This window comes from Aulostomus chinensis, chromosome 17 (genome assembly GCF_037954235.1).
Source record: "Aulostomus chinensis isolate RoL2024-O1b breed Wild chromosome 17, RoL_Achi_v1.0, whole genome shotgun sequence".
NCBI lineage: Eukaryota > Metazoa > Chordata > Actinopteri > Syngnathiformes > Aulostomidae > Aulostomus > Aulostomus chinensis.
The window spans coordinates 21,438,751-21,455,050 of record NC_141336.1 but is presented as its reverse complement, the minus strand read 5'-3'; the positions used below and the strand labels follow the sequence as shown (position 1 = coordinate 21,455,050).

The 16,300-nt window shown below is 40.4% G+C and overlaps 1 protein-coding gene across 2 annotated transcripts in view; it reads right to left on the bottom strand.

The window, feature by feature from the left end:
• Positions 1 to 15,647, bottom strand: part of kiz (kizuna centrosomal protein) — a 60,656-nt gene extending 45,009 nt beyond the window's left edge. For both annotated transcript variants that reach the window (XM_086182576.1, XM_086182575.1), the window contains exons 1-13: positions 15,515 to 15,647; positions 15,037 to 15,099; positions 14,471 to 14,633; positions 13,534 to 13,608; positions 11,646 to 12,243; positions 11,257 to 11,515; positions 8,510 to 8,629; positions 7,617 to 7,781; positions 5,956 to 6,106; positions 3,433 to 3,592; positions 2,114 to 2,176; positions 774 to 875; positions 344 to 413 (exon numbers count right to left, since the gene is read on the bottom strand). In XM_086182576.1, coding sequence (XP_086038702.1) covers positions 344 to 413; positions 774 to 875; positions 2,114 to 2,176; positions 3,433 to 3,592; positions 5,956 to 6,106; positions 7,617 to 7,781; positions 8,510 to 8,629; positions 11,257 to 11,515; positions 11,646 to 12,243; positions 13,534 to 13,608; positions 14,471 to 14,633; positions 15,037 to 15,099; positions 15,515 to 15,588 — 2,063 coding nt within the window. In that variant the 5' untranslated portion in view covers positions 15,589 to 15,647. The remainder of the gene's footprint in view (positions 1 to 343; positions 414 to 773; positions 876 to 2,113; positions 2,177 to 3,432; positions 3,593 to 5,955; positions 6,107 to 7,616; positions 7,782 to 8,509; positions 8,630 to 11,256; positions 11,516 to 11,645; positions 12,244 to 13,533; positions 13,609 to 14,470; positions 14,634 to 15,036; positions 15,100 to 15,514) is intronic.
• Positions 15,648 to 16,300: the final 653 nt, after the last annotated feature.

Below are 16,300 nucleotides of genomic sequence, written 5' to 3'. Positions count from 1 at the left end.
TTAAGTCCCCTCCTTGGGAAATGGTTGTCCCTGTTTCTCTTCTTGACATGATCTGTTTGCATTCTGACAACAAGCCTGAAGACAGTGAGATTACGACTCCCAATTTATTTTTGTGGTTGCTGTTGTGCTTTTGATTTCTAAAACCTGGTTGAACCCTACCAACAGTGAGTGAGAGGGGCTTTAGGGTCCTTTTGTCTTTGTAAGCGAGTTAATGGGTGGCACCCCCTTGATCTTATGGAAATGAACTGGGAATTATGAGAGCGGCCATGCAAATGTACATCAACCACTTTGGTGTCTGGTGGCCCATTTCCTGTGGCCCGTTGAATAATAACAATGTTCTTACCGGGGGTAAGGGTCTTGATGTGAGGAGCGTTTGGCCCTCCCAAGGTCCACTTCACGGCCATGATTTATTCCTTAAAAGAGCAAACAGGGCCAGATAAAAACGTTTAATTTGGATATGTCATCACAAGCTAATCTCCTATGCATATTTACATAGAAACACTGAAATTAGTAGCTCAGACAGAGTTGCTTAACCTTGCTGCCAGAACCCCACATGTGGTCCCAGTGATGGGAGATATCTAAGACTAATATTCATCTTCAATGCAACAAAAGTATGCAATAATGAAATTCACAAAATCATTAAAACTTGCGATTGTTAAGGTGTATTTAATTTTTGAGAGTCCAAAATAAGTAAAGAAGCTTGAAATATGTTGACCACAGTCAAGTCTGTAGTTGTTCACTGCTTTCCAAGTGCAGTGGACAGCATTTCTTACCTGAGAGGCCATCCTCTCCTTCCTCCTCCTCCTCCTCTTCCTCTGAACTCTGCAGCCTTTTCTGCATGGCTGATTGTTTAAGTAACTGATATGCTTTTGTCTCTATTCGGGGACACATGCACATACACACATACACACAAGAAGGAACTATTAAATATTTGCTTAAAACCCAGGTTTCCAACTTTCAGAGGTTTCCGTGTTTGATGAGACAACACGCTTCAGTGGCTGTGTCTTGTGGTCTCAGCGCTGAGAAGAGTGGATGACGCTGTGCTCAATCAGCTAAGCTGTTGATTCAAGCCTACGGTATGTAGCAACAGTTTCCATGAGAAAGCAATCAACATCTCACATTAACTCTGCATCCCCTACCGAGATGGCAGTGATTGATTTTCTGTTTTAAAAACACTCATAATTACATTCCGGTGCACTAAAGAAGATATCACACTTAAGGGGGCTGCACTGGCGAAAATCAACACTGGAATTATCCAACACATATCAAAGGAAAGAGTCATTGCTATCTTGTATGACCTGGATGATTTCATCAGGAAAGTACCACTTTTAATAATTTTCTGAAACCATGTGACATTTATAGTGAATGGTAATAGACTGTGTTATTCCACCCAAAGTTCTTTATACAGCTTACGCTTGTATATGTTATCTTAAAAGACCCCACAAGGTCTACAGATGCACATGTCTTACCAATTACTATCAGTTCCAAGGTCATGGTCTTTGATTGTGACACTGATGTTGTGCACCGCAGCCAACTCCTTTCTTAAAAAAACAAAACCCTTTAGTCATGTTTTTCTTACTCGTTATGTCTCTTTTGATTAAATCCCAAAACTGGACTCATTTCGCTGGCTACGCACCTTAGGGATGCACACACATGAAACACCCAGTTGGAAACCCGATAGCCATGGAGAGCACAGAATTGCTTTGCATTTCACAGAAGCAGCAGAGGGATGGCCACACCACCTGCTTCCAGGATGCCTTCACATCTAGTATATTTCAAGTCCAGCCTTGGCAGAGCATTGTTTAGAAGATAATGAGAACCTATGACAGATCTCTCACAGTTCCTATCCTGGCATCCTGACAATTAAAGCAGCAGCATTATGCCAGAATAATGAATGATACATTTTTCCAGAATCCAGCGTGGCTAGTGTTTTCTCTGAGATAATTAGAGAGAACTTGCACAGCTCTTCAGGTGGGACTTTGACCCTGGATTCACCTTGATCATTGTGCCTCAGCCATTGCGTAAAAGAGCCCATTATTCACTGCAGTGGGAAGAAAACAAACCACAACATAAGGACAGTGTGAATGCTGGGACACCAGCACTGCCTTTTTACCTCTAATAGGAACACTTTCCGCAGGGCTTTCGTCTGGGCTGTCCTCTTCAGTACTTTGTAGTCCTGTAAGAAATGGAGGTGCATAGTGAGAGGCAGTGGTGGGGAGGAAGGGAGACTCAGGATAGAAATGGGAATTGTTTTGAATAGAAGACTTTATGAAAACCAGGCTGTGGGGGAATCATAACAAAGCTCTAGGGTGAAATTGGTCCTGTTCAGACCTGGTATTGACATGCGTCCTGAGTGATCCATTCACAAGTGGACAACTCGAAGTATGTGCATTAACACTTAGCTCTATAGAATGCGTCTCCACATGCCTTTCGAGTGAGCACCTGTGTTTAAGTCTCAATTCCCTTCTCTATATGCAAATAAACATCTACATTATTTCCATTTGTAAAGACTTAATGCCATTCCCCCCCCCCCCGATATATTTATCTGTGACAGTTTGTATTTATCACTAGCAGCACACACATAGGCACAGTGTAGCACATTGTGCGAAAATGAAACACAATATATCTTTTATTATTATTATTTATTATGTCTATTTACACATCCATTTATTTAAAATACAGACATTTTCATCCTATATCAGGAAATCTTGTTTAGCGGTTGGCTGTATTGTTATTTAAGTTAATTACAGATTAGAAAGATGGACTGCTGAGTGAGCGTCACATTGTGCTGTCAACTTACTCTTTTGTTTCAACAGAAACAAAACCATAGGTGATGAGGTAATACTTTTCACTCATGAAGTTGGATGGATAATGCAAGGAGAGAGGACATAATATCCTTTCCCTTGACTTGCTCCACCAAATAAAACAAAACATTTGTAATATAGCTCTATGGGCTTTTTGAAATTATAAGCCATTGTGTCATTATTGTCCTCGTGACGGTATTTGTATTTACCTCTTTGTAAAGTGACATTGGTTCTTTAAAAGGTGTAATATAAATCCAAGTTATCATTAAAGAGAAGAAAGAACATTTGTGAACTAAATTAGATTGACGTCCCATTTCAGGACCAAGTGTGCAGGTGAACACTAGCTCACTGGTAATGCTGGTGGTAGAGCAGCACTGAATCAATTTCTTTACGCACAAGGTGAAAAGTAGCCTGTTGAGGGACATTTGTACCAGCTGTTCCATACAAAGCTAACTGAAGCACGTATAACAGGTTTGGACTTGGGTTACTATGAACATAATTAACAGCCAAAGCATCTACAAATAGTTGCGCAACAAAATGTTTACCCCTGTGTATAATGATATCCTATTTTGATTTGTTTTGCCTCACATGCACAACAACTTATTTGTTATCAGCAATATTCAGTGACCTTGGACTGGCTGCTTTTGCACCAGCCTGGCAGGCTTCTCATCTCCACCATCAACCAGGAGAGACGAAGGACCACACGAAGAAGACAAGTCACTCTGGTCCTCTGCTGAGGGGCACTCCTCGCTGGACCGGGACAGAAGTGTCCTCAGCAGCACTTTGGCCTGCGAGCAGCACAAATTAAAACCACATTCTTAATTGTTCTCATTTTGGGAAGGAAGTGTCAAATTGAACACTCAGCGATTAGACATTTCATTTACTTTGGCCAGGCTCACACAGAGGTTTAGCTGTAGAGCGTGTTCAAACGCCAAAAGAAAATAACTTCAAATTCTCTCACTCGTTTAACTAAAAAAGATTATTTTGCACACTTTCGCTCTCACTCTTCCTCTCAATCACACTTTTTCCCCCTCTCCCTCTCTTCTCATCCATGAGATTAGAGAAGCGCCTAAAGAATGCAATCACCCTGGCGTTAATGTGCAACACGTTCCACATATCTCCCCTCTTGGCTGAGAGGATTGAGACAAACTGCTCTCTTCCTCCCTCTCCAGCTCATTTTTATCTCTGGGGAGATGAGGATACACAATTAAGAGGAGCTGTTCCAGGAGATGAGGAGCAGGGAGATGCCACACTCCGATTTCCTTTCTCTCCTTTTTCCCTCCCCCATATCAAATTCTCCATCATCATCTCTCTTTTGTGATCAAAGACTGCCTCTCAGCCTCAGATGGCCATTTGCAACTTTTAATGAGCACTAATATGGAGGGGATGATCAGGAGGATTCTGACGGTGACAAACTTTAAGTACATTGTATGTTGTTATCAGTAGGTCGCAGTGAAGATTGTCAATGTACATGCTTTCATTTTCTTAGAGGGGAAGAGACGCAAACACATGCCAATCTAAGCTTGCCACTTGGTATTTGATGCTGCTGCACAATAAAAACTGTCCTGATCCTTGTCCCCGATATCTGCCTTTGTTCTTTTTTTAGATTTAGTCAAATGTACTGTGGGTTGAGGGCTCTTGCAGACCCGCTGCATTTTAAATATCAATGAATGCAACTGTTAGCACTTGAATATTCAAAGAGCCTCTTTGAGTGTGTGCATGCGAGCTGCATGCTCCCATTTGCCAGAGTAGCCAGGCTGTGTGGTAAGACGTGAATGGAAATTTCTGTTTGCTCTTGTGTGTGGAGAGTAAGCTGTTGTAAGAGAGGACATAGAAGGGAAAGAAAAAGGGAGAAATAAAGTGTAAGAGAGAGAAATAGATAGATGAGACAGAGGGGGAGAGAGAGAGCGAGAGAGAGAGAGAGAGAGAGAGAGAGAGAGCTAAAGGGGGAGAAAGATTTTCACTCAGGCTTTTCCTAATGCACTTGGACACAATGATGTAGATGGCGGTACCTCTCTTACTTTTGTCAGTTCATATTTTCAAGAGGCTCTACAGTCTCCCTCTTTGCCTTTCTCATCGTGTCGGAGACACTGGAGCAACATCTCCAAGCCACAAGAACCCCCACAATATCAATCCGCAAAAATCAATAACACAAAAGCCTGTAAGTATATAGGATCATTCCAGAAGACAGAGAAGTACATTCAGGGATGAACCACTAATTGGTCCACAGCTGATACCAATGTGTAGTAGGTTGTTTTTAGTCTTTTTGTTATTCAACCCCTCCTTTTGTGCCAGGGAAACAAAGAAATCTTAATAATGAATAAATACAGCTTCTAGCCCTTAGTCACAATGTCTTTGCACGAGCACAATGTAAATCATACAAATATAGTAAACAAGCTTTCACTTAACATTTTTTTGCATCAAAAAAATACACGAAATCTTCATCAATAATCAACAAAGCAAATATTGGCCACCACATAATAAATGGCTAATACATTTGTGCATCCTTGATATATTTTCTAAAAAAGTAAGATGCCAAATATAATACAGTGTAAAAATGTGAATATTCATAATAATTTCTTCTTGTTTAATTGAGCATGATTCACACAAGGTCAATGAGTGGGAAGTTTGAAATAATTCTACGTCTTGTGGAGAAGTACCAAATGGCTCTCTCATAAATCTGGCCCAGCTGATGGCTATACTTTTGGCTAATACCAAATTAAAAGCAAGTGTTTCTCAGATGAATACGCTACATGAGATGAAAGAAGCCAAGCAGGGGCTGTAATTTGCGATTAGTACATGGGTCAGGGTTTCCCTTTTGTCTAGGTCAACGTGTGGAGCAATCTGATGAGTAGGCAGCTAGGGCTTGGTTTCAAACAGCAGACACAAAGAAGGCTCTCACTACCAACTCCAGCTCTCTTCACTAAACATCCAAAGAAAAAAAAAGAAAAGCTAAAAAAAAAATACAAAAACAGTACTAGCCTTTTTGGAGAGAAGATAAAGTAGAAGCCATTTCACTCTTGTGTTCATATGTGTGTGTTAATGTCTGCAAAATGTCCATGAGTGTAAGCGTGTACACCCCCCCCCCCCCCCCCCCACACCACCTCTGCTTGTGGGTATGTACAGCCAGTGTATGTGACTCCGACGCTACCTGGTGGCTGTATGTGGCATGGCGCTCCAGGAGCAACGGCGTGAAAAGCTCGACCAAGCGCTCAGTGGTGAGGACACGGCGCTCCTTGAGCAGAAGGGCATGCTTGAACCAGCGATCCCACAGCCAAGCAGCATCAGGAGGGAGGCTGGTGCTGTGGTGAGGGTGGGGGTTGAGATATTTGTGAGGTATAAAGAGAGGCTTTCTTATTGAACACACAGAAAAGAGTCATTTCACTTCCAGGACTGGATTTTGATTATCAAATAAAGAGGCAGGAAGGTGGAGCGTGTTTAACTGTGGGACAAAAATCTAAAACAATAAACTGTCACCATTTCTTATTTTAAAGCATTCTCTAAAGAGAACTTCTATTCCACCTTAAGCACTTAAAAGATTCATTAATAATCTCCAGTTAACACCAAAAAGACTCATAAAGTATTATAGCTCCTGGTTCAAATGGGATAAAAGGTCAAAGAGCCAATAGGTACAGTATCTCCACAGGAAGGAGAGGGACAATGAAAGATGCTTCTCTTTAGATTGAAAATGTAGCCGCAAAGGTCTCTGCAAAATCAATAGGGTAGTGAAGCAGAGCAAGGATTTGGCTCAGAGTGTAACTACTCATTATCCAAAGGACTGGAAGTCACAGATAGGGCATTTTAATTTACTCATGACATTCACCCATACAGTGTTACAGCAGAAAGTGACACCAAAAATGACCTTTACATTTGTGGACAAGGGAGACTGTGTTGAATTGTAGCATCTGCTGGAAGTGTGTGCTTCCTTCACCACTGTCAGGTGAAAAACACTCTTTGTCTTACAGTGGAATTCATATTCACTCAAAGTCTACGCAGTTTGCCAATGAAAAAGTGATTCTGTTTTAGTTGCAGTTTTCTCATTGTAGGGACGTGTTTTTTTTGTTTTGTTGCCAGTTTACATACTCTAAAACGAATGTAAAATAGGATTTGATAGCGTCTCTATAAAATATATACTATATTATCTCATAATACCCTTACCTACAGTGTCTCAGGAGTTTCAGTTCATGGCAACACAACGATATTTAAAACAATACAAGACTATAAAACCAAACCATTGACTGAACCATTTTAGTGATGGGGGGGGGGGGGGGGGGAGAGACCGCTTTAGTTATTCCTGAATTCATATCGAAGCTGAAATGGAGCAATTACTGAATTGCATGGTCATGGCCTCTTCAGTACTTGTTTTATATTCTTTTTACCAGCAGAAAAAAAAAAAATTATAGTTTCTGGTTTGTTTACTTCAAAAAATAATTGTACATTTTATTTACCACATTCAGATGATGTCCAGGTTTGTTTTCAGTTTCCAGGTTCAGGTTTATTTAAAGGACATTCAGTGCTCAATCAGTGCTATTTTAAAAGTCTACAATGATTCAGTATGTCATTCGACTTTTATGAATTGCCTTGTGTTGAAAAGCAAACATCAGTCAAAATAAATTGTAATAATGTAACACAATTGGCAAGATACTGTAAATGGCACTCAAACTGAGATACCATCGAATAACAGTATGTGTATCCCCCCCCCCCCCGATCTAATGATGACTATTTTTTAGAGAATCTGGGTGGGATAAATACATGTTCAAATTAACTAAGGGACTAAAGCACTGATATCGGTCTTTGGTGTTGGACCCTTACCTTATTTCACTAGGCTCCGTGCTGGACTGATGCGCAATCACTATATCCTGTGGTAGTACGCAGCCCTTTCCTGTGCTCCATGACAACCTCTGAAGCTCATGAAGGATGACTGCCCCACATGCTTCAAGGTCCTCGTCATTCAAGCCCGCTTCACTGTGACAAAGGCTGTCCAATATATAGAGAGCAGTCAGCTATTGCCATGGAGCCCTAGGTCTGCAGGTCAGGAGTACATGAAGCACATGCAACAGCTGCTAACACTTCACACACGCACGCACACACACACACACACACACACACACACACACAAGTACAATCATACACATCAATGCACATACACACTTATTTACATAATATCCTAGCAAGACCCAACACCACACTGAAGGCCATGACACAAGATGGCCACTCACTTTGCCATTGAAAATCTTGTTGACATCATTTACAACCCTCATGGATGGGAAATAAGTATATAGTGTTGTTATTTTTTTAAAAGAGTAACAAAGCTCTCCTTTGAAAGACATTTATCCATACTTTACAATAACAACTCCAATTATAGTAAATTAATCATGCTATGAAATGTGAAAGGCTTACAAAAAAACTAAGCCCCCGTCTAATGAAACACATTCTCCATCCTCTATCTCCCTGACTCCCAATAGCAATTCAACAGGGTGGTTAATATAACAATCCTGTGTGTTTGAAACCCCCTCAGAAATAAAGACGTGAGCATGCTAGTGAGTGATGACACTTCATTTAAAGTGAGAGCCCTTGGGCGAATGGATAATATGTTTTTCTCATCTGTACAAACTGCCACATGACCATCACGTAAATATATGCGGGATTTAATTTAGAGTGACAGAAAAGACTGTAAAGTTTAAAGGCGAACAGAAAAAGTATACCTGGTAATTCTAATGAGTTGCCTTTCATCAATAGATGAATCCCTGTACAAGCTTGTCTTTTCACCAAGTAGCCGGCCTTCGATGCTGTCTAGCAGATTAAAGAGTCCTTCCTGTGAGAGTCTGAAAAAAAGATTAATGTGTTGAATTTAAAAATGTGATCAATAGGCTCTCTCTCTCTCTCTCTATATATATATATATAGTTAAAAAAACAAAAAAAGAAAATGCCTTTTAATTAAAATGCTTGCTAAAATATATGCTAAATATTTCTGGGAGACTTCCTTCAGGTTCTCAGGTCTGTAGGAAGAGTACAGTCATTTGATTGCTATTGTAACAGATTTCAAAAATTCACAATATGTCTTGAAATTATACACACATAAATGCCTGGAAAAAAAATATCATCAAATATGTGATGATTTATTTTAAGTACCAACATAACCCATAACATTACCCTTTCCATCATTTTACCCACAAAAGTGTAAGAATGAAAGAAAAAAGGGGGCTCAAAATGATTTCTTTTGGTGAGAGATTTACACTTTAATCTGGTACTGTGTGAGGCTGCAAAATGAGAAATGGATGCCTAATGCATGTGGATATTGGGAATCCATCTCTTTTTTGAGCATTAAGCTCTGGGTGGCCCTCATTGAATTCTCCCAGAAACCCCAAGCCGAGAGATCCTGAGCCCCGCTGCATAAAACAGGCCAAAAAAGAATTTATGACAATCTGTAATGGGCTCCTGGGTTAGAGGTCAGCAAACAATTGCTCCCTCTTTTTTGCAGGTTGTTTCCTGGTAACATCCTGATTAAGATGGCAGATTGAATTATATCCATGACATTCTGTAGTGTGCGATCCGTCTGTGCTAAGTCCTCTTCAGTGTGGCTGAAGTAGCATAGGCAAAAGCTGTCTTTTTTCTCCCTTATCGTGAGCGTGGGCCTTGAAATAGTCATCTTTCTCTTACCACTTTACTTGTCAAAGCTCTTCAAAAAGAGACCTTTAGAGAGGGAGACAGTGAATAAGTTGTGTTTTCTACAAACCTCTCTCTCTCATTGTATTGTTGCCAGCCAAGGTCTCCAACCTCACTTTAGATGCTGCTGTTGTCTGCATGTCAACATCATCATGTACGTATGGTTAGGTAGGAGGGAGAGGTCGGGCTCCGTGTTGCGATATTGCTCTACAGTGTACTGTACATACTCGGGGAGATTAATCACATGGAAAGACCTGATGATTAAGTGATTGGTGTCACGGGAATCTCACTGTGCTGGCACAGACTGCGAATACAACTCACAAAGAGATGGAAAAACATACCACAAGAAATAACAGCACACTGAGTGGACCTGCCCAACTAAATTTGGAATATTTTTCACCTCCCTGTCAACACACAGTTTAGAAAGCACTGTGTAATCATGTGAAATAACAAATAATTCAAACCAAAAAGGACACAACAAACAAAAATATATACAGTGCCATGTTTATCGCAAACGTAATTTTCAAATTGTATCGTATGCTGTCACCAATCGAGCAAACCCATCATGCAGTTCAGGGACGACATTTCTGAGAGCCATGAGGCCATTATGATTCTTGAAGAAACCTGGAGGATATTTCAGGCGTATACTCTCACTCACCCCAGCCATGCTGGAGGAGAAATATAATGGGATAATCTAATGAATTGCCCAGGCTTGTTTTTCCTGCCTGCGAGTTGAATGGAGGGAGCGATATAAACTCTAACCTTAAGAGAGAGAGAGAACGAGAGGGAAAGAGGGAGAGGATAGAGACTGGATGCTCTCTGAGCTTTACATCAAAGCCTTCGGTTTTCTCCTCATACACAGAAGCCCTCCGTGTTAACAATGAAAGCTGCAGCCCCCACCATCGTCTCCCCGGCACAGGCTAACTGCGGCTCCTCTTGAGGTCACAATATAAAAAGTATAGAAGACCACACAGAAACGGTCTTGCAGGAATATATTCTACAGTCTCAGACAGAAAATATAATAATAAAACGTTCAACTGCGTATTCAATTTTTTTAAGCATATTGTGAGAAACCCAAGGACAAACACAACACAAACATAAACACAGTATGTCCCTGAGAACATGATAGAGAGGAAAAATTATGTTAAAAACTTTTCTTTTTCAAGAGCATAAGACGTCCTGCTTAAATTCTGTGTGATATAGAGAAATGCAGAGGCTCTGGGTGCAAACATTCACGTAGGATTTTCTGTGGCTCTAAACCCATCCAAAATGATCCTTCAACTCAGAGGCCATCATCACACTAAGGATTTGTGGCTGTAAGTGCTGTCCACATACCCACCCTCCAGAACACTCTATGGTGCCACAAATTTCCTCCTCCACTGGGGACTTCCTGAGGTCTCTCAAGCAGAAAATTGCTCTGTTACAGCATTATCATGGATTATGGCAATATTGTTGGTGACAGGTCCTGAGCTCTCCGTGTAAGATGCATCACTGCCACCACCACTGCTGCTGAGCTACAGAGAGCACGGTGGCATGTACCGTGACTCCCACAATCCTCTCTGTCAGTCTCAGATGTAATGGTGGTGACTGCACGCCGTATTCTCCTGCTCCTATCATGAACAGCCAACTGTGGTTCAGCATGGCCATGCAGAACATTCCCCCCCTAGCTTGCTTAGCTCCAAATCTTGGAATAACATACTGACTGAACTGTACACAATTTAAAACAGGCTCAAACAATCTGAATCTTATTTAGCAAATTCTAGACTGCAAGAAATACAAACAGTACCTTTCAAAGTTCCCTGCTGGAAATGTGGCTTCACAGTTTAACTGAGGAGTTTTCTTGGATCCATCAGAGTGCAGACATGATTCAGGACTGTGCTGATTTTGATCGTCTATCCTGTCAAGAGTGTAATTACTGTCAGGTGTCACATTATCAGGTAGATCATCCTCAACGTCAGATTGAGTCAGAGAAATGGAAAGGTCACTCGCACTGCTCTCTGACAACTGTATGTCGGAACTTGGTGAGCTGATGCTCTCACGTCCACCTGAGTATAAGCACAGATATAGCTTTTCTTCAAAAAGATAAAATAACTGCTTTCGACTGTGAATTTTACGAGGAGAACATAAAATCAACAAAACCATACTAAAATGTTATTATCAAGGAATAATTCATACCTGGTGTATCTTGAGGTTCTTTTCCAAAAGTGGGTTCAGGCATCAAACAGCTGGGACCTCTCCCTGCATCTTCCCTTATGGGTGCAGGCTCACTGTGTTCTGCAGGGGAATTCTCCAGCCTCATAAGGCCACTGCTGCTGCTGGGAGATGGATTCCTCTCAAGACTTGTCAAGGTCACAAGAGGTGGAGGTTCTTGTTCATCATCACTTACAAAAGGCACATCACCAGCTACTCCCGTGAAGGATCGAACAGATGGGAGCACCGCCAACGTTCTTTCATGTTTGTCACTCAAATTACAGCTGTCAGGAGAATCGTTTGAGCCTGAATTTTCATCTGATAAATGCGCTCGGTTGCTGGCGGCATCCTCTCCGCCAACTCTGAAGTCCTTCAAAAGGCCACTTGGTAGACGTTCGCGGGAGTGCATGCTGCGATTGGGTGAACGGTGCAATGCTTGGTGTGAGTGTACACTTGTGGTTCCAGTTTCAGCATTAGACCCTCTGGAGGTCTGGCAGCCCATAAAATCTACGACTGGTGCTTGTGTTAAGTCCTTAGCTATGTGGACGGAGCTGTCCTGGTGCTGACTATGAGCAGATTTAACCTGAAAATATATAAAAAAAAATTATTTGTAAACTTATTTCATGAAATATATATATATATATATATATATTTTTTTTTTTAAAGATATGAAGGTATATCAGTTCAAAATTTCAAATGAATCTCTTTTGACAGAATTTGTCAGCTCAAGTGTGTTAACTATCTTCTTATTAATTCTGAATAACTGTAGAGTATTTGGGCCAAGGTCAGAATTCTTTCCACATCTTTCAGAAGAACGTCTCAGGATCAATGTTTTAACTTTTAATCTTATTAGAAATCCTTTAGACAAGTTTTGATTCATGTCTCCAAAGTCACCAAGGAGGGGGTAGAGAGATCCAGAGAGAGAGAGAGAGAGAGAGCGAGAGAAGGAAAAAAATCCTCCCTCTAAACATAATAACAAAAAGCATGGCTTCTGTTTCTTTTCTGATAAGCGTCTTAAATACCAAACAGTTAGCTGCTTAATAACATTCACTGTAAACCATGCAGCCCGCCCAGCAGATCCACAAAGTAGGTAAAAAAAAGAGGAAAAGTTAATTTCTTGGCTGAGTGATTCCATCGGTAGCTGCAGGGCAAAGTAGAAAGTGTTTCACTAAAGTAGCAATTGATTCTTCTATCAATCTGCGGCACGCGTGTGCTCTTCCAAGGAATGTATTAAATATGAAAATCATATCCCGTTATCATCTGTCTCCAGCTTTCAGCCCGGTAAGCTTTCCTTAATGAATGCTGCAGCCTGAGGGACATGCACACTGCCAGCCAATGGCTTGTATGCATAATGGAGTAACGGTACCATTTTGCTCATTACAATATCGACAGACTGAGGGGGGTTTTGCACACAGTTACAAGTGACTGCTCTAGACAGCATGCTCCAAGTTATTATGAGATGTCTTAGACATTTCATCTAAAAGAGCTTTAACTGCTTTAAGTGAAGGGAGAAAGCAGCTATGGGCTTGAACTACATCGCTCGTACAGATGCACCAGCTAGGATTAGACACCTGTGCTATTACAGATACACAGTTTAAATGCAGACTCCTCTACAGATTTACCCGGCATAATGTGTACTTTTCTTTGTTATTCTAAACCTGAGACGCAGCTTGATAGAACTGAGATTTGCATAAACCTTGTAAACATTTCAAAAAAAGAAGGATCCAACATAAAAAAACAAGTGCCATTTTTTTAAATCTTACAACAAAATGTGTAACCTACAGGATGTTAAGATACATTATTTCGACAGCATGCGTGCTAATCTTTTTACTATATTAGTAGTCTGAATGATACAGTATATTGCATAAATTACCTTGGCTGCTTCAACCCCTTGCTCTAATTTCTTCTTTTGTTCTATAAATCCGGAAATCTTTTTCAAAAACTCTGCCTGTAAGAGATAAAAAGACAGAATAATACTATTGCAGATAGGTAGATAGATAGATAGATAGATAGCTAGATAGATAGATAGATATTGAATCAATTGAATACACATCTTTGTGTCTGAGCATGTGCATGTGCAACAGCAGATTATCTTTTACACATGCCCAAATTTAAGTTTTTCATTTTACCAAAAAAGTCATAATCAAACTATAGGAACACAAAGGACGACAGACAACCAAAATAACAATAAACATATCGGACTCATAAAGCATCAAGAGGAAATAAAGCAACTGCTTGAGGGGAGAGAATGACTAAACCTCTGGAGCACTTCAGAGTCTCTATATTGGGCAATTAACTCAGTGAGTCATAATTAGCCAATTTTGTTAATTTGATATTAAATTGTCAAGCACTGTCGTTGAGTTTTAAGTGATAATCTGACTGGCTCATTGTTTTCTCCCTCGTTCATTTGCTTGTCATGATAAATTGCACACTTTTGAGTGTTTACTATTGTCACATCAAGCAGTTGCAAGCAAATATTTCTACTCTGTAAAAAAGACAGCATGACATTATTGCATAAAACAGCTTCATAAATGTACACATAGTGCTTATAAAAAATGACTCTCTTATACTGAAAGTCAATTTGATTATCATTATTTCAAAGACAAACTACATTTGATAACCCATAAGTGTTTTTCAAAAGATACGGTAGTCTAAAAAATTGAATTATTTATTATTTTTATCAAATGTCAGAAAATAGAGCAGTAAAGTAAACCTGGATCATCCTTAGTATGTGATTTATTTCTTTTTTTACTTTAAGTCCATAATGTGAGACCCTACTCCACTAAACAAATTATATTGTGAGGGTTTACCTTTTGTTGTTGTAGGGGGCCATGGTCAGGCCTATACTCCTGCATGCTAATTTCAAGGCACTCCACATCTCTCAGAAGCTCAAGGTTTCTCATTTTCGCTCTTGCTTCCCTGTCACAGATTTGCTTGAGATAACTGTGCAGTTTGGAACTCTTTATCTGTGAGCTGTAGGCATTGGAGAACCATTATTCGAACAAAGTATTATCTAGTAGCCTTGTCAAAAAAAATAAGAGACTCACAAGGAAAGATGACGCACAATATGTTTCACATTCAAATCTTATTTTCTACTCTTGTATCAAGTTTGACCTGTCATCTTAATATTTATGAGAATCAATGATAACATTCTGCTCTGCAAAGGGGCACTGTAACACACTTGAGTACAAAGGTAATTGTTTGTCACTATTATTATTTTTAACTGAAAACTAAGGAGGGGGAAAATGTATGGTAAACTTACGTAGTGCTCAGACTAACCTTTGCTATCACAGTAGGGACAGTGTAATTTAATTTTTTTGTTAAATGATATACTTAACAAATATATCTAACGTTGCATATATCCGGTGTAACTTACATCCTTTTATCAGATCTGGAGTGAGCAAACAGTTCCCTCTCCAGCTCCAGCCTTCGTTTCTCACTACACACACACACACACACACACACACACACACATTACTACAGTATCTGCATGCGAATTACTGACGCGTTAGCTACAAACACAAAGCCTAAGCTAACTCAGCTAATTCGTGGATAATGTGCTAAGCTACGGCAAGCTAGCGTGTCACGTTACGTCAGGTTCGCCGTTTATTTACCTAACTATTTACAGAATACATCACCACGTTAGCGCTCTTGCAATGTTGAATAATGAATTCTCCCTCTAGCTTAATGACGACAACCCATGTACCCCAGCTTGCCTTATTAGCTTAGTAGCTAGTAGCCGGTTTTCTCCCTGTAGAAGCGGCAGGAGAAGGCTCCCGGCCGGCTGACTGAACAACTCGAGCCCGAGGTCTACAGCGGGGTCTTACTTGCGGTAAAGAAGAGAGACACCTCACCTTTTATGCATGCTTTCTTGAATAGACGTTATCTTTTCTAAATACCGGTCCTCGCTACGAGACATACTGGCCATCCCCCCCCCCCCCCTGGTTTTTGAGCTCAAGCAGGGCTGAGGCGTTGAGGAGGAGGCGCGTCGCCGGTATTTACCATGGTTACCATGAGCACCACTTCCCAGAAACCCCTGTTGATAAACAGAGAGAGCACGTGGTCTCAGCACGGGCGCGAGACCTCTAGAAAATTTAGCTAGTAAATGAATTGTTACGTTTCTTAGGTAAAATCGTCTCAAAAGTTGTATTAAGTGCCAGGTAAGAAAAACTGTATTTATTTAAAACGTTTTTTTTTTTAAATATTTACTTTAACAACCCGTTTTTTTAAAATAAAAGGTAAAGCAACCGTATGTGTGTTTTTGAGGTTCAAGATAACAGGAGATGAAAAGCTGGTAACTCATAAATCCGCACCAAATTAAATGTGCACGCCTGTAACCTGACTGGTCGAAATACCACCTATCAAAGGCTTTACTCTCCATCAGATACACATGTGCGTGTCATTTTCTCAGATGCTGCCTTTTTCATCACATCGTCTCATCTCGCATTATCAAAGTTCACCACTGACAGTTGTCATAATGTCATGTTTTGACTGCAGCAGCACGTTATTTTCTCCAACACTACACATCCTCGCTGGGAATTCAGGAATTGACAGCCCCTCCAAATGCACCCTAATCAAGCAATTTGCCCCAATTCCAGTTCCATCAAATTGCTCTTTAGCTGTTGAACTGAGGAGTTTTG